The sequence below is a fragment of the Cyprinus carpio genome, chromosome A11 (assembly GCF_018340385.1).
Source record: "Cyprinus carpio isolate SPL01 chromosome A11, ASM1834038v1, whole genome shotgun sequence".
NCBI classification, from domain to species: Eukaryota; Metazoa; Chordata; class Actinopteri; order Cypriniformes; family Cyprinidae; genus Cyprinus; species Cyprinus carpio.
Window position 1 is genome coordinate 6707337 of NC_056582.1, and position 26541 is coordinate 6733877.

Consider the following 26541-nt stretch of genomic DNA (forward strand, 5'->3'; position numbering starts at 1 on the left):
TTGTATTGAATCTTCATTTCTCAGAGATGAAATGAGGCTGCCTGCATGAGGTTGAGACAGAGACCATTGAGAGAAACAGGCAGCGATGAAGGAAATGTAGCCCATATCTGACCATCAAAGTAGATTTGTTAATCAAGTGTTTAATTGCTAGAGTCCTAATTTAATATGCACTAACCTTTCCATGTTCCTTTTTTATTTATTTTTTCTTTTCTTTTTTTTTGTACCAGCTACCAATAAAAGTGTTAAAAAAAACACTCATGAGCTGCTTTATTTTTTGTTATAATGTTTTGTCTAATATTATTATTAAATACTTATTATGTGGTGTTGTTTATTTTATGTTGACTAAAGTTTAATGTATATTAATATTTTCTTGGAAGGTTCTGATAGTGTTGCATAATTTACTGATAAAGGTGTACAATATATAAACAGCCTTTAAAAATAAATCAGCGCCTCACTCACTGAATTCCAATGCCTTTGTGTCCCAGCTGAGCAGCTCAGAGGTGCTTTAGGTGGTAATGAATGTTATGTGAGGGAGAGGCTGATAGAGACTGTCTATTTTCAATGCTAATGACTTGAGAAGAAAGGTGTTACCGTCAAGCGAAGGAGAAGAGAACAAGCTGTTCACCTTCATCCTCCAGAGACCTATGTCAGGAGAGGTCGCACTTCAAAGTGTGCGTGAGAGTGTGTGTCTACCGATCTTCTTTTGTGTTTTGACTGGAAGCGTCGGATGATAACCCTTCCACATCACAGACTGACTTTTGGAGGCATTTCAGTTGTTGGCGTAGTGTATGTATACTGTATATGTAACACTGTGTCTGTGTGTGTGTGTATTTCAGGAGGCTGTCATCACACCGGTGTCGCCGGATGTTCTGTACCTGTTCCGCGTCCAGGCGGTGTGTTTGAATGACAAGCGCAGTGACTTCAGCCAGAGCATGCTCTTCAGAGGTACAGAGCTACACCTGCACACAAGACAAGGCTTTCATGAATGTTAGTTTAGTTTTTGCTTTGAATAGTGTGCCTTCTCATTCATATTTTTCTTGATTGTTATGGTAGCCAACACCACCAGGATCTTTGAGGGCTCAAGAATAGTCAAAACTGGGATGGTAAGTTTACATCTGTCCAGCAGGTGGCAGCACGGTCTCTTCACGTAGGCACTAAACAAATAAAATATACCTGCATATTACATTTTTATTTCTTAAATCACAATATAATGTAAATGTATTTAATACAAAGAATGATTTTAATAATAATATAGGAAGTATATGAAATATAAATTATATTATGAGTAAATATATCGCTAGATCAATAGAGAAAGAATTTTTACTCCTCCTCATTTCTAATAACCAAACATCACAGAGTAATATTTGAGCTGGGGTCTTCAACAGAATGAAATAGAGTCAAACTTGCATAAATCAGAAAAGTGTTGATGTGGAGAGGAACTGACGCCATTTACTTAGCGTAAATCCCTCAAAACAAATATAAAAGTTAATATAATAATTACATGATATAAAATATATTTATTATTTATTGTAGATAGTATAGAAATATATTTCTGTAATAGCGAAGAAAAATATGTTTTAAATATATTTACTATTTGTTAATTATTTGTTTTAGAAAATGTGTGGATATATAGATAGTATAGATATGTGTATATAAATAAATATATTTTTTCAATTATTTATTTTAGATTATTAAAAATCTGAATTTATAACTCGAAAAATACCTGAAACTCTTAACCCTGTCTAAAAGTTTTTATCTTTTAGATTATCTTTTGTCTTTTATTTTTATTTATTATAAAATAATATGCTTGTTTTTATTACAAATAATGATTTTATAATAATTATAATAAGTATATATTTATACAATTATTATAGTATGTGTTTGTTTTATGTAATTTTTATTTTAGATCATATAGAAATATATTGGTGTAATAATTATATACATTTAATTACATGTATATAATAATTACAAATTGGAACTCAATGCAAATCTGTAGTTATGCATAAAAAGGATGGCTCAAAAATTTTCAATCCTTTTGTCCTTGTCTGGCTTGTGTCAGGTCTGTTTTACTCACATGATGTGCAGAGATTTGATCTTTTAGAATCAATTCAAAATGTAATTTCTTTCTGTCTTTAGCCAACTGTGTCCCCAGCATCGTCGGCAGACATGGCGCCCATCAGCTCCGGCTCCTCCACTTGGACATCCTCTGGACTTCCGTTCTCCTTCGTTTCAATGGCAACCGGGATCGGCCCCTCTTCCAGTGGCAGCCAAGCGACGGTGGCGTCCGTGGTGACCAGCACCCTCTTGGCCGGGTTGGGTTTCAGTGGTGGGGTCATCTCCTCCTTCCCCAGCTCCGTCTGGCCCACCAGGCCTCCGCCCTCCAGCCGCCAGACCCCAGCCAAACCTATGGTGACCACCACAGAACCAACCTCCTCACCGGCCTCCGACGCAGACACTACTGCAGCCGCAGAGAACGATGTATCTGACGACAGAGGAGATAAGGGAGGGAAGGGTGAGGATGAGGATGGAGAAAAGAACGGAGAAGAAGAAGAGGAAGAGGAGGAAGAGAAAGGTGCCGAGAGTAAAGGTGGCAGAGTTCCAGATGATGTTGAAAAGCAGACGAATGGCTCCGCGACAAAAGATCCACCCACAGCAGTGCCGGATTCGACAGCGAAAGAGAAAGGAGGACACAGGAGGGCAGAAAACACCTCAGTGCCATCTAGTGTCCCGGAGGATCATGTGGAGAAAAATACACACACAGGAAGGGAAGAGGAAGAGGAGACACAGGTGCTGCCGACCAGAGATCCAGTGGGTGAAGATAATGTGACGCCAGTAATAGAGACCCCAGACAACACGGCTCACACCAGCAAACCCAGCAGAGGAGACCGCAAACACATGCCTCCTTTCTCCATACTTACAGGTTAGAAACCAGCCTTTTTTGCTAATCGACCGTCATATCTCACCTTTTTTGACTCCGAGGCCCACCATTGTCCACAACAAAATTCGAAGGCCCCATGAATTCTTCAGTTGTTTATGTATTAATAGATATGGATTTTATATATATTTTTTTTTATTTTCTTCCATTAAAACAGTTTAGAGCTCAGCAAACTGTAAAAAAGTACATTAATAAAATATATAAAAATTATTCATGGATCAAGGTTATTATAGTTAACTAAAAGTAAAACAAATGTACAAAACATTTATTTTATTTACTTTTCTGGCTTTCATTTAGCTTTACTGAATGTAGTATCAACTAAAGCTAAAATTGGGGTGGGGGGTGCTATACAGACATATTTTTAGAATGACAAACCAAACCAGAAAATATAAAAATAAACAAATACAGAAAAGTAAATATTCAGTATTTAAAATATTAATAACATCTCAATGATACTAAAATAACACTGTCCTGGAGTTAAAAGAGTTCATCAAAGACCAATAAAGATAAATAAAATAAAAAGTTGATGACGGGTAAATTAAAATAAGAAATATCTTGTTTTGGTTGTTTAGCTAATGCTTGTTTATCTTATTTCAAGTTATCTTGAGGCCTCCTTGGAAGTTTTGATTTCTCCTAGTGGAGAGCAGCTGCTGAAAAGCAGTGACTCGATTTTTGGTCCAGATTTAATAATTCATTGAAAATAGATTAACAGTTCATATGACTTGAGTATACCTCGTCTATGATGAGCATGGATTTAATTTCTGATTTCTGATTCATTCATTTTAATCAATTAAGTGAAAATGTCTCAGATCTGTCTGATAGATAATACAGAAAGAGAATAAATAAATAAAAATAAAATAAAAAAAAATAATGAAAAGAATTACGACCAAAGGTGTATGTTGTGACCAAAATGTGAGATTAATGATAATTTAATCTCTTTTTGTCAAAGCAAGGTTAGTTCAGTTTGTCATGTGGTGCAACTCTCAAAAACTTAATAACATAACAATTCATGATGAAAAAAATGTTTTACCATAATATATATAAATGATGATTAATATGTGTACACTCTCATATATTCTCATATATTAAGAAATTTCTGACATAACTTTTTAATTGATGGTCACACCGCATGACATTTTTACTTTGAATGAGGAACCTAAGCCATATCCAGAGGACATAATATCATAGAGACCTGCATGTGGACTCTTTCGTCTTTAGCCAGCCTTTCATATCACCCTAACAGCCTTTCACATCATGCTAGCATTGTGATGGCAAGTTTTGCATGCGCAGCACCATTCCATCTTTTCAGCATCAAACATTAAAGTCTTTTTCTTCTCACTAAACATTCAATTCTTGTGTTTTGTGGTTCTGTTTGCGTCCCCTGTGCAATGATGGATTCATCTCCCTCTCTCACTCTCATTTTTTTGTCATTTATTTCCCTGTCACTCCCTCTTCCTTATCCCCTCTCTTCTCAACCTTCCATCTTGCTTTCCATCCCCTCTGTTTGTTTCGGAGGCAGGGGGTTGGCCTAGTTTTCCGGTCCAGAGAGGATGAGAGCGGAAAACATTTTCAGCTGCAGTGAGTAAAAAAAAAGAAAAAGAAACAGAGAAACTCCATATTTAGCTCTTTGGCACTGGAGTTATGTTCATCCAGTGTGTGTGTGTGTGTGTGTGTGTGTGTGTGTGTGTGTGTGTCTCTGAGTGCTGTTCCTTGCGTGACTGTGGGTCTGTGTCTGAACGTGTTGAGGCTGTAGCAGCATGGATTAGTTAGCAGCATGCTGTCCTGGACCACCCGAGGGGGGCTGCAGGTTTCTGATCTCTCTGTTCTTATGTTCGGGATCTGAGTCTGTGGTTTCCGTGTGTGTGTTATAGACCGGTAGGGTGACCGTGATCTTGCCAAGTGGAACGTGTTCCTGAATCAAAATCTTTGTTAGTCCTGGAACAGCATTCCTATAAACCAATCAGGTTTTAGGGAAGGAGACAGAGTTCAGCTTAGGACTGGGTTTGGGGCTGCTATAAACCCAGCATTTCTCTCTGAACGTAAAAGGTATTTTATTGTCAGGATCAGGACAACTTTTCACTGGAATGTTCTATGGCAAGCAAAACAAATTCATCTAGAAATCTTACTTGGCAAAATAACTATATTTGACATTCATTTTAAGTATTTTTGCATTTATTTTGAATGTTTAATAACAACTTATTTTGAATGTTGTGTAAAATAAATGACTATTTCAGCAATTTATTGATTTAATTAAATCCAGTATTGTTAGATGTTGAATAATTTTGAATAATTTCACAATATTTTATTATTAAATTACCACAACTGTGTTAATAACAATAATAATAATAATAATAATAATAATAATAATAATAATAATAATAATAATAATAATAATAATAATAATAATAATATTGGATATTATTATAATCTATGTAATTATTTTTGCTTTTATTTAAAATGTTTTATAATCATTTGAACTTCGGCAATTAAACTTAATATTATTATATTAATATATATATTTTTTTTTTAATTATTGTTGTTGATTTATTTTTTTTATTTTTTTTTGTATTTTTTATTTTTTTTTTTTGTTATTATTATTATTATTGTTGATTTTTTTTTTTATGATGATTATTATATAAATATTGTTTTAATAAAACAAATTTTGAATGTTTTATAAACATATAAACATTTTGAGTAAATATTGTGTAAAATAAATGTTTATTGAAGTTTAGCAATTTCTTAATCTAAATGAAATAATATATATTTTTTATAATTTTATAATGCAATTTATAATTAAATTATTTCAAGTTAATAAATAATAATAATAAATGTTGCTATTACTAATAATAGGTCATAGGTATTGTTAATGATAATAATAATTAATATTAATGTTGTTATAATTGATGAAAGTACTTTCTGCATTTATTTTGTTTTATAGTATTTTATAAACATTATTTTGAATTTTGAGTATATATTGTGTGAAATAAATGTTTATTGAATTTCAGAAATTTGCTGATCTAATTAAATCAAATATTATATTAGGAATAATTGATTAATGTAATTTTATGAAATGATTGCAATTGTATTATTATCAATAATAATAATGCTTATTTGCTATTTGTACAGTGTGCTGATAGTAAGGTGTGTGTGCCTGTGTGTTTCAGAGCGTACCGTAGTCTCCAGCATGCACCCTGTGCCTGCTTCAGCCCGGATGGAGTGGATTATTCCTCTGGTGGTGGTGTCGGCGCTCACCTTCCTCTGCCTCATTCTGCTGCTGGCTGTCCTCGTTTACTGGAGGTGAGACACTCATCCACACTGACACATTCACTGCTGCCTTCTGACTCTATTCATCTCTGACAAACTGACTGACTGCTGGAGTCACACTGACTCTCTGGATGAATCAACTCTTTGACAGATACACAACCGATTCTCTGATTGAATCATGGGGAGTCACACAGACGGATGGCTTTACCCAGGATGTGATGCTCTTAAACACTTTATCTGATTTATTGCGTTTGGCTGCCGTGTGTCTGCTGGTGTAGCTCTGTATGTGTTTGGGTCCAATTGGATCCTGTAGCTGGTAGTTTATCATTCTGGGGCCCCTTGCGTCCCCGGGGCCCCAGGGGCTGGCATGAAAAGCAGTTAGGAGTGTGTGTGTGTGTGTGTGTGTGTGTGGAGCATGTGTAAAGTGTAGGTGATGGGTCTCTTGTGACGGTAAGTAAGATTGAGAGAGGCTGTACTCTTCCCTTAGGGCATCTCCAAAGCCACAGAGGTGCTATGGAAACCTTCCCTGTTTCCATGGTCACACCTGAGACTGAGTGAATGTGTCTTCAAACAACATATATGTGTGTTATAATGTATACACTACCATTCAAACGTTTGGAGGTGTGAAGAGTTTTTAATGTTTTAGAAAGAAATCTCTCAAGCTCACCAAGAAAAAAAAAAAAAAAAAAAAAAAACTAATGTTGTGAAATAGTATTACAATTGAAAATAACTGTTTTCTATTGTAATATATTTTAAACTGTAATTTATTCCTATGATTTTCAGCATCATTACTCCAGTCTTCAGTGTCACATGATCCTTCAGAAATCATCCTAATATGCTGATTTGCTGCTAAAGAAACGTTTCTGATTCTTATCAATGTTTAAAACAGTTAATATTTATGCAGAAACCATGATGTACTACCATTCAAATGTTTGTTTTTCTTTTTAAACTGTGTTACAGTAATTCAAATGAATGTTGTTTTTTTAAACTTTCCATTCATCTAAGAATACTGAAAAACAAATTCACAAAATATTAAGCAGTAAAAACTGTTTTCAACATTGTTAATGATTAATAACTGAGCACCAATAATAACTGAGCAGCAAATCAGGATCATATGACACTGAAGACTAGAATCATGATGCTGAAAATTCAGCTTTGCATCACAGGAGTAAATTACATTTTAAAATATATTCAAATAGAAAATAGTTCTTTCAAATTTTAATAATATCTCACAATATTGCTGTTTTTAATGTATTAAATAACTAAATATATGCAAATAAATGCAGCCTAAGAATAAAACATTTATATAGGCATACACTATATATATATATATATATATATATATATATATATATATATATATATATATATATATATATATATATATATATATATACACACATATATAAAGATTTCTATTTTTAAATAAATGTTCTTCTTTTTAACTTTTTATTCATCAAAGGACTTTTAATAAATCAGCATATTATAATGATTTTCTGAAGGATCATGTGACACTGAAGACTGGAGTAATGATGCGGATATAGATATATAAATAAATAATTTGTATTTATATATAAACATAATATTATATATATATATATAGATATATATATAACTTTTTTTTTTTTTTTTTTTTAGATTTTATTATATTTATATTTATGTTGTGTGTTCCCTGAATAGGTAGTTAAATGTGTGTTTGTATTTGTCCGTTTGCACTCAAATGCCTGGATATGTTCTCTGGATATGTTCTCCTCTCTAGACAATGTCTCAGTTTAGCAAACAGCTCTGGAGCAGGCCTATGCCAGGACTGTCTCCCTCGGTCTGGGCTGTCCGCCCTGGGCCAAAAACAGCCATCTGCTCCCTCCTCTGGAGCTCAAGGGCCATGCAGTAGCAGGGGGTTGTGAAATATTTGGAGATGTGTAACCGCCACCAAATCCTCTACTGCATAGAGTACACACATCCACGCAAACACACTTGACCAGCCACAAAACCTCTCCAGAGAGAAAACATACATCTGCCATATAGCACTCATAGTCATGGTAAAGATGACTATAATTAATATACAGCTGAAAAAAATGAGACATAAACTTTTATTTGATGCTGTTTCTAGTTGATCAAATGCTAAGAAATTAAATCTGCTGGGTATTTAAACAGACTTTATCAGTAACACTCAGCCATTAATATGATCACACACACTTATACACTTCTCTAATGATTGTTGGTGTGTGTGTGTGTGTGTGTGTGTGAGGGTCTTTAAGTGTAATCTGTTCAGTAGACTGACTGAGATTACCCTCAGCACTATACACGCTAATGTCTCAGTCTATATCAGATCAGATAACCTTACCTTCTGTCACTGTGTGTGTGTGTGTGTGTGTGTGTGTGTGTGTGTGTGTGTGTGTGTGTGTGTGTGTGTGTGTGTGTGTACATTCGTTCATGTATGTCTCCTCATATGTTCACACCAGCATACAAGTGAATATATCTTCCCACATATATTTTTACATGTGCATGTGGAAACTAGAGCTGACAATTGATTTATTATTATTATTATTATTATTATTATTATTATTATTATTATTATTATTATTATTATTATTATTATTATTTAATTAAAAAACATTTAATTGAATTACAGTCTGAGACTCAGAATGAATTATTATCAATATTTGATGAGAATAATCAAATATAATCAAGATCATTTAAGATATTATTGTGGCAATAATCATTGTCAAAAATCATTGAATAGACATGATAGACAAAAAAATCAAATTGCTGTATTTTGCACTTAAGTTTTGATGTAATCAGTGTTATTAAGTAGAACTATTAAAAATCAACTTCATTAAAGGTGAAATGAAACAAAATATTACTAAAACTAAAATAAAATAAAGCTAAATGGAGGCTTATTATTTTTATTATTAACAGAAACTAAATGACAAAAAGCACACAAAATCCAATTAAATTTTCAATTAAAAATAACATTGAAATTAAAAACCATGAAAATATGAAAATAAAAGCCATTTCAAAATATTAATAAATACTAAAGTAGTATTTAAATATTACTAAAAAGTAACAGTATACAAATAGTATATAAATAATATATAAACAATACAAAAATAACATTGGATAGAAAATATGTTCAAGTAGGATTTTTAATTGTATAATTTTATCTATTTTAGATTTAGCATATCAAATTGAGCACCCTAGTGGAAGTGTGTGTGTGTGTGTGTGTGTGTGTGTGTGTGTGTGTGTGTGTGTGTGTGTGTGTGTGTGTGTGTGTGTGTGTGTGTGGTGTGTGTGTGTGTGTGTGTGTGTGTGTGTGTGTGTGTGTGTGTGTGTGTGTATGTGTGGGTGTTGCTTTGATTATTTGCTTTTGTGTGTCTGAAGTCCACCTGGAAACATTAACCAGGATGTGACACTTCCTGTGGCAGTATCAGGGAAAGTCAAATAATCATTTACACTTGAAAAGCAATTTCTCAATAAGTACTTCTGACTTTTTCTCTTTAAAAAAATCCTTAAAACAAGCTAAATTTATTCAAAGCAAAATTGCTCAATATATCTTGAAGTATTTTACTTCGCCCACTAGAAAATAGCTTTTTCTTGTTTTGTAACTAAATTGTTTTTATGTGTAAAAATAGAACAAACTATTTGCTGATGGGTTAAGAAAATTTTAAGATAAATACGTTCATGATATATTTATTATTCACTGCCAAAATGTTGTTAATTACAAAGGAACTAAAAACAATATGTGTGCTATGTAGTGTATGTGTGTAGTTTCCCATGCACTTTTATTTGTGAGCCTACGTGGAGTTGCAGCCTAGAGTTTGTCAAGCTTTCTGAATCAGTCATTTATTTGGTTATGTGATGAAACCTCCTGAGTGTAGCTGCCTAAAGTATGTATACATACAGTACTGAAACTTTTTATACATCTATATCTTTTCAGATCTATTGAATGATAAAAATTACTGTGTTAAACAATGCAGTTGTTCATCTGAAGCCGAATAAAAGTTGGACTGGTTAAAGTTGAGTGATAATTATCTATATGATAATTACCTAAAGCATTTCCTGACCGCCCTGGCTCTGCTTTTGTTCAACAGATCCTACCTGTTAATCATGTAGTTTCACAGTGCCTGCAGGATGGGTTTCTCTGACTCAATTTAACTAAAGATTATTTACAGTGGAGAGTTGTTTTTTACATTGGAATTTAGGCTGGGCTTAAGCAATAGTTCATGTCTCATTATGTTTACATATTCAAATGTAACCGGTTGCAACACGCTACATTTAAATAGCACGAAGAGATTTGATATCTACAACAAAGGGTGGGATTTCCAGTAAATATATCAAATATTGCTCTGTTCATCATACCAGGGTTATTATTACATAAACGTTTTTGTTAATCGAAGTAAAGCTGAAATAAAATATAAATATCAGATGGAAAACTAAATGAACATTAGAAATGTTGTCAACTAACTGAAATAAGCTTAAATTGAGCACTAAAATTATTAACTAGAAATTAAAACATTTAAAACCTAAATAGTAATTAGTTAATAATAGTAAATAATACTAAAATAATACAGCATCACACAGGCTCCAGGAGACTTTAAACTATAGTGCATGAGGTTAGGCTTTTTCTTTTTTTTCTTCATAGTTTAAGAGCACCAGAATTCACTTCATAAATTGACAAGTTCAAGTCAATGACAGAAATTTAGTCCAACTTTAATACTTGCTTAGTCTATTTTGATACAGTTTGTTTCTATATGTTTTTTATGGCATTCTTCATTCTCTTGGACAGAAAGAAGAGATAAAAGGAGTTGGACACAAAGGAGTGTCCATCTGGAAGGGTGTGTGTGTGTGTGTGTGTGTGTGTGTGTGTGTGTGTGTGTGTGTGTGTGTGTGTGTGTGTGTGTGTGTGTGTGTGTGTGTGTGTGTCCAGTGGGAAAGGCAGCAAGTGTCTGTGGTTAATCAGATCAGTTCTGGACTGATCTGGGATCAGTGAACTGTTCATGTCTGTCCCAAGCAGCTCTAGCGCCTGTGTAAAGCCCTGTCCATGTGATACATCAGGACCTGCCCTCTCTCCACCGCCTCTCTCTCTCTCTCTCATTGCTCACTCACTGCTCTGTGTGCTCAGCGGCAGCATGCGGAGCCTACAGTCTCTAACCTCTCCTAAAATCCCTCGTTCTTTGCAGGGATGAACAGCTTATGTTCTCTGCTGTGCATCAAGTACAGGTAGGACAGACAAGACTCCCACTGGCTTATTTAGTTGACATCCAAATCTTTGAGTTTTTGTTACTTTAGAACAACCTTTTAATCTCTTGCTGTCTTTCTCTTTCTGTTCATATCTTTTTACTGGATATGGATTTTGTTTCTTACCTGCTTATCGCTTATCTTGCAAAGTGAAAGAAAGAGGTAAAACCAGTTTACAGCTCTCAAACTGGAAACAACTGCCAATAATTCATCCTGACAGTCTGGGTTTCTTTGTTTAACTTGTAATTTGGTGTGTTATGTTTTAATTGGACTTTATACAGACTCTTTTTGTTAGAAGATACACAGGTAGAAACTGTTCCACATGGACTACAGGAGTAAAAAAGTGTACAGGTTTATATTTTGTAGAAAGAAAAAAAATACACAAAATGTAGCTAAATCTTACAAAACCTGCTTTAGAGGGCATCAGGGGATGTTGATTAACGATTTATTCTGTAGTATTTATAATTAGTTTAATAAAAGAATAGCTGTGTTTAAAAACAATAACTGTGACTCTAAATATGTGTATTTAAATATGAGAAGTAGTTCACCTAAAAATTAAAACATTCTCTTATCATTTACTTACTTTCTTATGTGGAACTCAAAAGGAGAAGTTCAGCAGAATGTTCAAGTTGTTCTTTCTCTACAAAAGAGGATGAGGACTAGGGAATGGACAAAAATGGACAAAAACAACCATAAAAGTATGAATAAAAAAGAACAGTTTGGACAGTTTGCTTTATATGTATTACACAGAAGAAAATCATACAGGTTTGTAAACACATTTTTTCTTTTTTTTTTCTTTTTTTTTGTAAGTGTATTGACGCTCTACAGAGTGTTTGAAGTGTAAGGCTGTAACCTCTGTTTGGAGTGTTTGATTTGCTCTTTGAAAGGAGAGTTCAAAGTTCAAAATGTATCCAATGGCATGTGTGTTTACACTGGTGGAGATTTTCACCTAAACCACACCTCATGGAAACTTTAAAGCAGTACTGAACGGTTATTACGTCACTTGACTGTCTCTCCTTGTCTCTCTTCCACAGGAGGTGTTTCCAAACGGCTCATTTCTACGTCGAGGACAGTAATTCGCCCAGAGTCGTGCCCAATGAGAGCATCCCGGTCATCCCCATCCCAGGTTGGCTTTTTTTAACAAATTTCAGATTAGTGAAACACTAACATTTGACCTAAATACACACTCCACTCTGATCCAGTGTCAGGTGCGGAAAAAGTCATAGATAAAAGGTGCATTGATATTATCTAATGTCGATAAAGTGTTACAAAACATTTTATGCATGTGTCTTTCTTGCTTACCTTGAATTATGGGTAAATAGTTGGATTACATAAGGTTTTAGTGTCAAGACTGAACAAAGCTGTTGTCTCAGTGTGTGTTTGTGTGGAATAGACTCTAACTCTACACTCTCTATAGACTGTTATTCTGTGTGATTAGTGTAGAATCTAAAAATCCATTGCTGCATTGATTTTGACATAAAGAGGCTCCAATCAAGTTTTCAGCTTCTGGAAAACATGGAGGAAAACAGCTGTGTTCACAAGCACAACAAACAGGGTGTAGCGCCACCTTTTGATTGATTTCCTACATTTGTGTGTGTGTGTGTATGTGTATGTGTGTGTGTGTGTGTGTGTGTGTGTGTGGTGCTTGCACTTATACTGTTTGAAACTCCTAGCCCAAAAGATCAGGGTGTACTTCTTTTTCTGCATTCCACTCCATCTCAAACACAATTATGTCCGCACAGCTTTCAATGTATACTCAACTGTGGATGAGTGTAGACAGATGAGTTCTACACATGCTCAGTACCACCCAAACCACACCCCAGAAACCACCTAGCAGCAACCTAGCACACACCATCAACATCTGAGCAACTAGTTTGCTAGCAAAGCTCTAGAAACCACTTATGTCCTGACTACCACCCACTACACCCTAGCAACTACTCATAATATTCCAGCAGCTTCCAAACAAGTCATCCATAACACCTCATAAAACCTTGTTGGCCCCCCACAACACCCTATTAATGCCCTGACAAACACCAGCAGCTACCCACAGCACTCTAGTGATGCCCTAGCAAACACTTAACAATATTCTAGCAAACCATTTAGAACACTCCAGCAACCACATCCTCAACACCCCATTAGTACTTTGGCAACCAACCACAACACTCTTTTAATGCCTTAGCAATCACCTAGCAATGCCCTGACAACCACTAACAATATCTAAGAAACTACCTGGCTAACAACATCCTGGAAGCCACATATCAATGTACTGACAACCACCTGCAACTACCCACAACATCTTAGCAACCACAAAGCAGAGACCTAGCAACCATCCACAGCAACCCAACAACACCCAAGCAACTGCCTGGCTAGCAAACACCTAGAAATATCCTGACAACAACCTGCAACTACCCACGACCCCCTAGCACAACCACTTAGCTACACTCTAGCAACACCCTGGCAACCACCTAACAATATCCTAACAACCACCCACGACACCCAGGCAACTGTCTGACTACCAACACCCTGGAAACCACCTAACAGTGTCCTAATACCCTGGCAACCACCTAACAATATCCTAATAACCACCCACGACCCCCAGGCAACTGTCTGGCTAGCAACACCCTGGAAACCACCTAACATTGTCCTTACACCCTGGCAACCACCTAACAATATCCTAATAACCACCCACAACCCCCAGACAACTGCCTCGCTAGCAACACCCTGGAAACCACCTAACATTGTCCTAATACCCAAGCAACTACCTGGCTAGCGACACCCTGGTAACCACTAACAATTTCCTAATAAGAACACACGACACCCAGGCAACTGTCTGGCTAGCAACACCCTGGATACCACCTAACATTGTCCTCACACCCTGGCAACCACCTAACAATATCCTAACAACCACCCACAACACCCAGGCAACTGTCTGGCTAGCAACACCCTGGAAACCACCTAACATTGTCCTCACACCCTGGCAACCACCTAACAATATCCTAATAACCACCCACAACCCCCAGACAACTGCCTCGCTAGCAACACCCTGGAAACCACCTAACATTGTCCTAACACCCAAGCAACTACCTGGCTAGCAACACCCTGGCAACCACCTAAAAAAATATCCTAACAACCACCCACAACACCCAGGCAACTCTCTGACTAGTAACACCCTGGAAACCACCTAACAGTGTCCTAATACCCTGGCAACTACCTAACAATATCCAAACAACCACCCATGAAACCCAGGAAACTGTCTGACTAGCAACACTCTGGAAACCACCTAACAACATCCTAACCATCACCCAAATCACCCGAACAACTACCGGGCTACCAGCACCCTGGCATCTACCTAGAAATGTCCTCACAACAACCTGCAACTACTCGAGACCAGTGGTTTTTTGGAATGGTGTTCCTGTGTTTTTAATAAGATGATTTTCTGGAATTGCTGGCCATGTCATGTTTACTGTAAACTGGATTTGATGAGTGTGCGCTACACTGAAGAGTTTGTTGAATCTAGACACAGTATAGCTGTTTGAGGATAAGTGGTCTTGTCTAGTTTGTTCAGGTACTTTCCTGTTACCAGAGAAGACAAGTGCTGTTTATCTGGACCGTCTGCATGTGCACACACACTTTTACACACATACACATTAGCCATTAAGGTTAGAGCCAAGAAAATGGCTTCATCTGACTGGCCTGTATCTCACTTTAGCTCATTGCCTTTATTTGTGTTTGGGTAAATCATTAGCAGAGAGCGTAGTGGAACAGAAGTGGACAGTGTGTGATTTTCAGGGTCTGAAGGTTTCAGGTCTGGGTTAGTCAGTGTAGTGGAACCCAGATCTTAATGCAACAAGAGCCATTGATTTACTCAGGCTTTCCGATAAGTACTCCATTGGAACCAATTTTCATTGTTATACTGTGGCACAGCTCACAATAATGGTGGCACGGTGCCCTCAATCCAATTTGGGCATCTGTGTTCCAGCTTGGCGAGGGCTGGCCTCGGTATTTACAAAGATCCATTTAGTGTGGGCAGCAGCCTCTCTCTCCGCTGGCTCCGGCTCATATGGCGCTTTGAGTTCACTGTCCTTTCAAACGTGGATGCTTTCCTGCTAAATAGGGCCTTCAATTTCTGGCTGAATTTCCCAGTTAGTTTCTGGCATCCATGGGTGCCAAAATTAGTTTGTTAGCTGTATTCAATTGTAGGCATTTTAAGATAAAGGCAGAAGGTGTGTGGATCTCCTTTTCTTTAAAAAAAAATAATAAATAAAAATGTTTTTTTTTTTTTTTTTTTTTTTTTTTTTTGAAATTAATACTTTTATTTTGGATATGTTAAATTGATAAAAAGTGTCAGTAGAAATATTTATAATGTTAAGAAATAATAAGTAATTTGTAAGCACTTTTAGTAATTATAGTTATTACATTTTAATTATATGTTCATTATAATTCTATATTTTAGTTGTTAGTTTGTTATACCCAAATTAAATAAGACGACCACAGGCTTTTTTCTTTCTTGATTTAAAAAAAAAAAAAAAACTCTAATGTTATAGCACTACGGACGTGTGTGTGTGTGTGTGTGTGTGTGTGTGTGCATTAGTTTTTGTTTTGTTTTTTCTCTTCTTGCGTGTATTTAGCCTCAGACAGATTTTAATGACAGTTTGTCAGCTTATTGTGTCTGTAACTTGGAGAGTGTGAATCTAGCCAGTCTTTTTGTTCACCATGACTGAAGTTGAACCTTGATCCTTCGTTCATCCTCTTAGACTCATCACTGTCGACACATTGAACTGTTGATTATCTAATCAGCCAGTGAACCAATCAAAGCACAGTGGCTTCTGTTAAGATGGATCACTCTACCAGCACTGGAAACACTAGTGCTGGCGTAATGTGCAGTTACTCTAACAGTAATATTAATTATAGTAATAACTGCATTTATTTATAAGTTATTATTATTTTTAATCCAAAATTAAATATCACTGAAAAGGTTTGCAGATCAAAATATTTAAAAAGTCAAAATACTGGATATTTTTAAGAGGCTTACTATCATTGACATGCAGTCATTTTTTTTTTCTCTGTTTCAGATGATATGGAGGCCATCCCTGTTAAACACTTCATCAAGCATGTATCAGAACTCTACTCCAACAACCAGCACGGCTTCTCAGAAGAGTTTGAGGTAAGATCTTCACAGGCTCTTCCCTCTCAGCAAACTCCCTCAGACTTCTGTAAACACAGGTCCTGTCTCATGTGGTTCCCCCGGCCTCGCTGCAGCGGTTCTGTTGACAGGTTCTGGTGTCTGTCTGTGAACAGCTGGGCCGGGATCCCTCCGCGGATGTTTGTTATTTCTGGCAGGTGGCCGTACAGGACAAGCCAGTTGAACTCAGCCTGTGTGAGAATGAATTAGGCCATCTGAACATTGGCATCTTTTTTCACACCGAGTTTTTTGGACTCTCTCTGTTGTGTGAGTGTTAGTGTGGCACAGAAGCCAGAAAACCACAACAACATTCTGTCAGACTAATGTGACGACAGTTTGTACGAGGATGACTGGTAATTAGTTATCCATTGAGTCTTGGGCCACAGCGTCTGCTTGTGCTGTCAGTGGCACAGCTGAATGTCAATGAATCATCTGAGATGTTCAGCCCCTGATGATCACCTGCAGATCAGAGCTGCATGTACACGCACACACATGCTGGGTTTTTTGTGTCCTCTGTGGATCAGGATTCAGAAATGTTCCAGACCTTTGGCTGTGCCAACATTACAGAATTTTTTTTCTCAGATTCTCAAGCTGTTACCAAGCGGAAAGGAGGGACCACAAAAAAATATTAATTTTAACCTGCATTTTATTTAACATTATTTATATTTTACCAGCTAGCTTGTTTATTTATTTATTTATTTATTTATTTATTTATTTATTTCCCTCCAAAAGAAATTACCATGGTTCAAAATTACCATGGTTTAATGGAGCAAAAATACCACAGAAATTATTTATAATTTTTTTTTTATAATTATATATCATTTTTTTTTTTTTTTTTTTTGCATCCAAAAGAAATTACCAAGGTTCAAAATCTGAGATTTTATGGAGCAAAAATACCACAGAAATTATTTATAATTGTTTTTTTTATAATTATATATCTTATTTTATTTATTTATTTATTTATTCATTTATTTATTTATTTACCCTCCAAAAGAAATTACCAAGGATTAAAATCTGAGATTTTATGGAGCAAAAATACCACAGAAATTATTTATAATATTTTTTTTTTTATAATTATATAATATTTATTTATTTATTTATTTATTTATTTACCTCCAAAAAAATTAACAAGGGTCAAAATCTGATATTTTATGGAACAAAATACCACATAAATTATTTTTTTTATATATAATTATATAATATTTATTTATTTATTTATTTATTAACCTCCAAAAAAATTTAACAAGGGTCAAAATCTGAGATTTTATGGAGCAAAAATACCACAGAAATTATTTACATTTTTTTATTTGTAAAATATCTTCTTTACTGTATTTTATGCATAAATTGTACTGATATTATGTAAATCTATGGCCCTGCTAAGTCCAATTAGTTTTTAGTTCAGATTGTTTTTCAAGACATTGTTGATTAATGCAACAACATGAACCATCTTATTACATATATATTTAAAAATAAATCGTAAAATAAAAACAATAAAAATGAAAACCACTGTATATTCAAAGAATCATTTTGGACCTATTACTGAATTAAAATTGAATTAATATACGACAACACGTTATGGTATGCAATATATGTTAATTCGTTACTAATATCCAGCTGCTCATTTCTGGTTAATTCGCTTGGTCTTCCTCTTCCATTTCTTCCATTTCTGTATATTATTATTATTTGATTTTATTTCTTTTTTTTTATACACCATATTCTATTTTTGATATCTTTTTCAGTTTTGATACCTTCCAACTGAAGTACCATTTTTGAAGTATATTTCTTTAATTAGAATATCGTAATTAATGATTAAAGGTTTTAATGACAGCAGTTTATTTTATTTATTTTTTTATTTTTTATTTTTTTGCTGCACCCCTGTTAGTAAATGCATTTATCAGTATAGAACACTGTGTGAATGTAGCCCATATCTGTTGTGCATGCAAAGGAAAATCTTTCAATTCAGTTTCAATAGGTCTCCTACTTTCCTTCCTTCAGAGGAGAGAATGAGAGGAGGAGAGAAGGGGAGGTGTGTGGGTCACTAGGGTTCCTCTGAGGGCCTCCCTTGGCCTCTTTGTTCCATGGTGGCTTGATTGACGCAGGAAAGTGCCTCTAAAAGTGTGTGTGTCTTAATGGACATTGGGAAGTGGTTCCAAAGGGGGTTTCTGGTGCTGCTTCTCCTCAATGGATTCCTCTATGGTTCCAAACCCTTCTCTCTCACCTCCACTACAGAAAAAAAGGGAAAACAACCGAGCCAAACCCCTTTTGGACGGAGCCCAGCAGGCCCCTGACAAGTGGCTTTGTGCAGCCTGGGCCGAAAAAGGCAGTGGCGGGGGTGGCAGCGATCATGGGAGCCAGGGAGACGAGGAAGGGTATTGGCTAGGCCTGGACAGGCACAGGGATTATGTGCGCCCCGGGTCTGAGTTTTTTAGTGGGGGAGCGACTCAAAGGAAAAAAAGAAGAGGACACTTGGGAAAGTTTGGAATTTAGCTGAAAATGAGAGAAGAGTGAATGGAGAATGCCAGAGAGGAAGACAGATCAGAGTCTGAGAAGAGTAGTGGAGCACAGGCTTATTTACTTTCTTTTTCTTATAAGACTTTTTAAAGGAGTACTTGACCCAAAAATTTTCATCATCCAATCAATTCCCCATGCAACTTGTTTTTTTAATGCAAGAAAATAAAATGGGTTGTTAAATGGGTTTCAAATTTCAAATACGAAATCACAGGTCACACATGAATAGAATTGACAGTCATGGACTGTCCTCTCATAAATGTTGACTTTTTATGTATCAGTGTGATGTATCATCATTTTATGACCCTGTGATGTATCAGCTCTTCAGTCTTCTCAGAGTGCTAGTGAGGTTAGTTCAAGTGCATGTACCATACAGGTGCGTGTGTGTGGATGAGAGACTTTTTGAAAACAGCCCCTGGCAGATTTTCAAACATCTCGTGGTTTTAAACAAGCTTGTCCACACACTTTCCAAATGCAGTGCAAACACACAACCAACTAATGCTAACACAGCCAATTCTTATGTTCCGGTACATCACTTAAAGGGATCATATGATGCTGCTAAAAAAAACATTATGTTGTGTATTTGGTGTAATGCATTGTGTTTATGCAGTTTAAGGTTTAAAAAACACATTATTTTCCACATAATGTACATTATTGTTGCTCCTCTATGCCCCGCCTCTCTGAAACGCGTCTAGTTTTCTAAAACTCATCGTTCTGAAACGTGAGGTGTACGCTGATTGGCCAGCTATCCAGTGTGTTGTGATTGGCCGAATTCTTTACACGTGTGACTAAAATGTTACGTCCCTTAACATACTATGATGCCATGTACAAGAAAAAAACAATAAAACCCATTATAAATGAGGCATTTGTTGCATCCAGTGGCGAAATAATTACTGATTATAATGGCTTATACTGTCTTTTTACTTGTTGTGTTGTGTATCGCGCTGCGTAAACATAAAACCATGTCTTCATTTGTGATCGGAGAAATGACAAACAACAAGCGCTACTCTACATTGCTCAAAAGTCGCATTTGAATCATCAGTGGCAAATTCTTTAAATATGAAAACGTACTTACAGGCTGTGAGTCAGAAGCGCCAGACTGTCCTTGCAAAGTTGGAACTGCTCCACTTTATAGAAACAGACACCGTATTGTAGGCTACTCTTCCAGGAAACAGTCCTCGTTCTCCGTAAAATGCGCTGCACACATCCGAATATTTGGGTTGAGGTGTTCTGGAACAGTGTTGTTAATACAACTGAACCACTGATTTCTAGTTGTGTCCTCTTTTGGAAGGCCCTCTTTCACAATGAAACACACAGCGTCTCCACAACGTGGTGGCAGCGGCAACAGCGAGAATAAAAGTTACGTCTTCTTACTTTGCGTAAACATTTGGGCGGAGTTATGCAAATCTTCCCACATCATGACGTAGACGTGGGGGCGTGTTTAAGTGAGCTGTTTTAGGAGGGCATGGTTGACTCTTAACTTTTAGAAAGAAATTCTCTTTGGATTTGAGACTTTAGTCTTTGCAACTTTACAGTTCTTCTTTATGCGCCAAGAGCCTGTAACACTCCAAAGAGAAAGGGAAAATTGAAATCGCATCATATGACCCCTTTAAACATCTCAGCGTTTTTGTTGCATGGTGTTAATAGAATGTGTCAAGTGCTCGTGTGTTTATTGAGCGATCTGTTAACAGCCTCAGGATGTTAGCTTTGCTGAACCTGCTTTACATGCTTATATGCAAACTAAAAAAAGTGTTTATGTTAATTTACAACAGTTGTCTATAATACTGTATGACACATGTAAAATGTATAAATGTCATTGTATTATATAAGAAAATTCACTAAATTACAATTAAGCAAAACAGTAGATTAATATAATTAATACAAAATGTGTTTTTTTATGATACAGAATGAAAATGAAATTCACTATGTCTCATCTGTGTGTGTGTGTGTGTGTGTGTGTTATAGGAAGTGCAGCGCTGCACAGCAGATATGAAGATCACATCAGAACACTCCAATCACCCTGACAACAAGCACAAAAACAGATACATCAACATCATAGCCTGTGAGTCTCTCTTTATAAAATGCACAGACATCCAAAAGTCTGAGACCACTTGTGAAAATGCTTCTGTTTTTATAATTTAGCATTTCGGTTCAAATTTAAACATTTACATACACTACTTTTTTGAGTTAATACTTTTTTGTTTGAATGAAATTCATCATTTTATTTATTAAGGATGCATTCAATTGATAAAAAGTGATAGTAAAAACATTTATAATGTTACAAAAGATTTCTTATTCAAAAGCTGTTCTTTTGAACTTTATATCCATCAAAGAATCCTGAAAAATTGTATTATAGAAGCACAACTGTTTTCTTCATCTATGATAATTAAAAAAAATGTTTCTTGAGCTGCAAATCAATATATTAGAATGATTTCTAAAGGTTCATGTGACACTAAAGAATGAAGAATGAAGTTATGGCTGCTGAACATTCAGCAGGAATATAAAGATATTTTAAAAATATATTACATTTTTAAACATAAAACAAGTATTTTAAATAATACTTAATAATAATAATATTTCACAATATTACTTTTTAGTGTACGTTTTCTAGAATAAGGTTTGTTCCCATTTGCTTTAATGACAGCAGCACTTGAGTTTGTTCAAAACCTGATGATCTTTGAACATGACTTTAAAAAAATGTTACAAAGAGCATCTTGCATTTTAATGAAAGCAATATTTTGTCAGGATGTTTCCATATTGTTTAATAAATCTTTATATTTGCATTTTTACTTTAGTTCTGAACTCTAGATTTTCGCAGTGGTCTCTGACTTTTGTACCCAACTTTAGTTCAGACAGACATTACATTCTCTTGTTTTTTTTGTTTGTTTTTTTCCTTCAGATGACCATAGTCGAGTGAAGCTCAGGCCTCTGGCAGGAAAAGACTCCAAACACAGTGACTACATCAATGCCAACTATGTGGATGTGAGTCATGTGTGCAGAACACACTGATGTGAGGCTTTCATAGTACATGATGACTTGACTGTGTGTGATTTATATTTCTGTATCTTTCTCCTATACAGGGCTATAATAAACCCAAGGCCTACATTGCAGCTCAGGGTCCCCTCAAGTCCACATTCGAGGACTTCTGGCGGATGGTGTGGGAACAAAACACCTGCATTATAGTCATGATCACTAACCTGGTGGAGAAAGGCAGAGTGAGTTATAATGTCACAACCATTACAGTTTCAGAATCATAAAATAATCATTTGTTTTAAACAAATGTTTTTTTTTTGTTCTCTTTCTGTGTGCGTCTCACAGAGAAAATGCGACCAGTACTGGCCGACAGAGAACAGTGAGGAATACGGTAATATTGTGGTGACTCTGAAGAGAACCAAAGTAATGGCGTGCTACACACTCCGCGTCTTCACTATCAGAAACACCAAAGTAAAGAAGGTAAACACCTTTTTTTTATTTCTCCCCTTACACTCCTTTCAACTTTGAAAACATGATATAGGTTTTTTAAATTGCTCTTTTATACGGTTTCAACTTGTTAAATAGCCAAGAAAGCTGACATGGTGTTACAATGCCAACCAACCAGCTAACCAACTTAAATGAAAAAGCACATAATAAAATATATGCTTATGTATTATAAATGACTTTATCAGTTAATAGCTTATGGCAGCTTTTATTTAATTAAGACATTTTTCAGTTAACTGATTTTTTTTTCTCATCATTAGATATGTATTTTTTTATCCACTCCTTGCTGTATTAACAAATACATAATTTAATTGTATATTTTCAGATTTTAGTATATGCAGGTATTAGTTGACACTGTATTATTAAATAACTTCACTTATCTTATGTTTTGTTATATTTGTCAATAGAGTAGATCTGAAAACCTCAACTCTGTTACTGGGATTTTGTATGGTAAATAAGATCATTTGCAGAAATATCAGGACAAAATTCTCTATATAAGAAGCACTTTACAGTTTTATGAGTTTGAATACAATTAAATGTATGTTACACTGTCAGTCCTTTTGGTTTGACCTGCTTTCCTTCACCTGTGAGAAGGATTGTGAAGGGTTTGGTCTTTAAAAGCCGGAGGAAAAAAATCTTTAAGAAGCTTATGCAAGGTCCTGGCCTTCACAGCATCAGTGAGAGTGATCTGCTCTCTCCGTAAATCTCTTTCATAATACATAGAGCCACAGCAAGGCCACTGGCAGCAAAGAAACCTTTTTTTTATTATTTTTTATAGCAGCCACTTAGATATCGGTTTAGGTGGCACCTTTTTACAGCAATGAAAATTCATGTATGGTAATGTATGGTAAAATCAAATAAAATAAAAAATAGAAAGCTGACATGCTTCTGTACAGCATTATCACACATCTTTGCTGCAAGTTTGAATGAGAAGTGAGGGTTATGTGAAGATACGGGGATTGATCATGTGTTTTTGTGTTTCTTTACCATGAGATACAATTGCATATATCAGTGTGTACTTTTTTCAGAAAAAAAAAAAAAAACATACTTGTTTCACTCTACTTGTCAGGGCCAGGGTTTCTGTAAATATCCTCAAATATAGTAAAACAAAAGTCTTCAAAAGTGACTTGTGCCCTATTATCACTAGTAAAAAAAAATGCAAATATATTAAGGCTCCATAGATATGCAATGCATTCTCCATTTAGAATGAAGCCAGGGTTAAGAAAGCAAGTCCCTGTAGTTTTTAGGTTTGTGGTTTTTTTTTGTTTGTTTTTTGTTTTTTGTTTTTTTGTTTTGTTTCGTTTTGTTTCGTTTCATTGTTTAGCATTGCTGTTTTGTTTTGTCTCTTGTTCTGGCTTAATTTATAAAACAATCTATGTTCTTCTTCTTTGTTCTTTTATGTTGAAGGATCATATGTAATTGTAAAACTTTTGTCTGTTTGTGTGTGTGTGTGTGTGTGTGTGTGTGTGTGTGTGTGTGTGTGTGTGTGTGTGTGTTTGTTTGCAGGGTCAGAAGGGTAACACTAAGGGCCGTCAGAGTGAAAGAACAGTTCTGCAGTATCATTACACTCAGTGGCCGGATATGGGTGTCCCTGAATACACGTTACCTGTGCTCACCTTCGTCAGGAAGTCCTCTGCCGCACAGACTCCAGAGATGGGCCCCATGCTTGTACACTGCAGGTAAAACACACACACACTTCCACTGGCTGATATGATGGCTGAAGAGAGCAATAAACAAACTGTTTTATATGTTATTAATGTGTCTTCTTCAGTGCTGGCGTGGGCAGGACAGGAACTTACATTGTGATTGACAGCATGCTGCAGCAGCTGAAGGATAAAAGCTCAGTCAATGTGCTGGGTTTCCTCAAACATATACGAACTCAGAGAAACTACCTGGTCCAAACGGAGGTGAGCCACCAGTCTACATCTGCCCTGTTTGTTGAGGTCATCTAGGATGTCTCTTTACCTCTCTGTTTGTCTGTCTCTGTGTGTTTAGGAGCAGTATATCTTCATCCACGATGCCTTGATGGAAGCCATTCTTGGGAAGGAAACAGAGGTGCCCTCCAGTCAGCTGCACAGTTACGTCAACAACATCCTGACGCCGGGCCCAGGGGGCAAAACACGACTGGAAAAGCAGTTCAAGGTGGGGACTATCTCTCTCATTATGCAAAGTCATTTGGACAAGCAGTTTGTCTGTCAGCGCTTATTGCAATGCATGACACATTCTATGCATATCAGAAGAGATTAGATTTTTAATGCACATTTATGCGGAGAAGAATTTTGAACCACAAATTGGCTCACTTTATCGCTTGTTTGCTTTATGATTTCATACCTGGTTAGGACACTATGACTTACAACCCAAGCTTGACAGGTTCTGTGCGTGTAAAATGTGTGATATGTGGCTTGCTTGAGTTTCATGAGTTTATAAAATATTTTATTGAGCCCGAAATTCTAACATTTTATGGTTCTTTTTGGTTCGGATTCAATACCTGAATATAAATCAACATTACATTTTACTTGGTAGGCTACAACTGCAGGACATATTTCCTTCCTCTTAAAATTTTTTGGTTTTGTTTTTTGTTGCTGTTTTGTTTTTGTTTTGTTTTGTTTGTTTTTTTTTTGTTAGTTAGTTTTTTGTTTTATTTTGTTTTATTTTTTGTTTTGTTTTGTTTTGTTTTGTTTTGTTTTGTTTTGTTTTGTTTTGTTTTGTTTTGTTTTGTTGAGCGCTAAAATTCTGACTGTTCTTAAACTGCAGTTTGGATATACTGCAATGAGACACATTTCCTTGCTGTTAAATTCAAAATGTTGAAGTTGTCTTATGTGATTTTTCATTCTACTTTGAAATAAAGAAAAGTTAATTAGTTCTACTTTATGTTCAGTTGGTGACTCAGTGCAATGCAAGATTTGTGGAGTGCTTCAGTGCTCAGAAAGAATGCAACAAGGAGAAGAACCGCAACTCTTCTGTTGTCCCATGTGAGTAACATAACCTCATTTAAATAAAATAGCACATCTGATTTATTTGTTGTGTATTTGTTGAGTAATTATGGTTTACTGTGGCATACTGATTTAATGTGGCCAATCATTTTTTAATCTTTTTCACATACCTTGGATTTCTTTGGCAATTCTTCTTGCCTGACATTCTAGTATCCAAACTGCAACACAGCTTTCAAAATTGTGCTTGCAGCTTGTTTCAGCTAATGAAATCACATCACTGACCTGCTCTTTTATTCTGCATCCTGATTGGCTGTTTTTGTCCCTCTCAGCGGAAAGAGCACGTGTTGGTCTCGCACCATTGCCTGGGATGAAAGGCACTGATTACATCAATGCATCTTATATAATGGTGAGTACCCAATACCCCAACTACAACTAAGCATTAACCTGTACTGAATTTAGCACACAGTGTTCCGGGGAAAACTTCAGATTTATTGTCATAAGAGTGAACATTTGCTGTAATGTTGGTTTTACAGCACCTGTGCACAAAATAGTACACATAAAGGGTTTTTTATGGTTCAAAGATGACAGGTCAACGAGAAACAGTCAACTTCACATTGTCATTTTACCTTTTTAACTTCTACTAAGGATATTATTTAAGTAACTGAAATAAACTAACTATAAAGGTAGGGTAAATTGTGCCACTTTTTAATATTTTTTTGTATACCGAAAGCCAAGAATAACTGATTGCTCCTTTTGTTTATTGAACGTTTCCGTGCTACTACTAGGGGTACTACCGGAGCAATGAGTTCATCATTACACAGCATCCCTTGCCTCACACTACTAAAGATTTCTGGAGGATGATCTGGGACCATAATGCTCAAATCATCGTCATGTTACCAGACAACCAGGGCCTGGTGGGTATTCAAGACCATCTGCAAAGTTCCTGTTTGTCTTGAGTGATGTGCTGCCTCTAAGGAGGGAAACTCAAGTTAATGTTATAGACT

The 26541-nt window shown here is 35.7% G+C and overlaps 1 protein-coding gene across 2 annotated transcripts in view; it reads left to right on the forward strand.

The window, feature by feature from the left end:
• LOC109098792 (receptor-type tyrosine-protein phosphatase gamma-like) overlaps window positions 1-26541 on the forward strand; it is a 233825-nt gene that overhangs the window by 200539 nt on the left and 6745 nt on the right. Inside the window, exons 10-26 of one of the 2 annotated variants that reach the window (XM_042766063.1) lie at window positions 837-945; window positions 1054-1103; window positions 2137-2920; window positions 6100-6231; window positions 11380-11419; window positions 12472-12563; window positions 16510-16601; window positions 21093-21189; window positions 22027-22109; window positions 22208-22342; window positions 22446-22580; window positions 24111-24283; window positions 24376-24511; window positions 24600-24746; window positions 25483-25576; window positions 25867-25943; window positions 26323-26451. In XM_042766063.1, coding sequence (XP_042621997.1) covers window positions 837-945; window positions 1054-1103; window positions 2137-2920; window positions 6100-6231; window positions 11380-11419; window positions 12472-12563; window positions 16510-16601; window positions 21093-21189; window positions 22027-22109; window positions 22208-22342; window positions 22446-22580; window positions 24111-24283; window positions 24376-24511; window positions 24600-24746; window positions 25483-25576; window positions 25867-25943; window positions 26323-26451 — 2505 coding nt within the window. Of the gene's footprint in view, window positions 1-836; window positions 946-1053; window positions 1104-2136; window positions 2921-6099; window positions 6233-11379; window positions 11420-12471; window positions 12564-16509; window positions 16602-21092; window positions 21190-22026; window positions 22110-22207; window positions 22343-22445; window positions 22581-24110; window positions 24284-24375; window positions 24512-24599; window positions 24747-25482; window positions 25577-25866; window positions 25944-26322; window positions 26452-26541 lie in introns of both variants that reach the window. The other variant, XM_042766062.1, reaches the window with a different exon arrangement.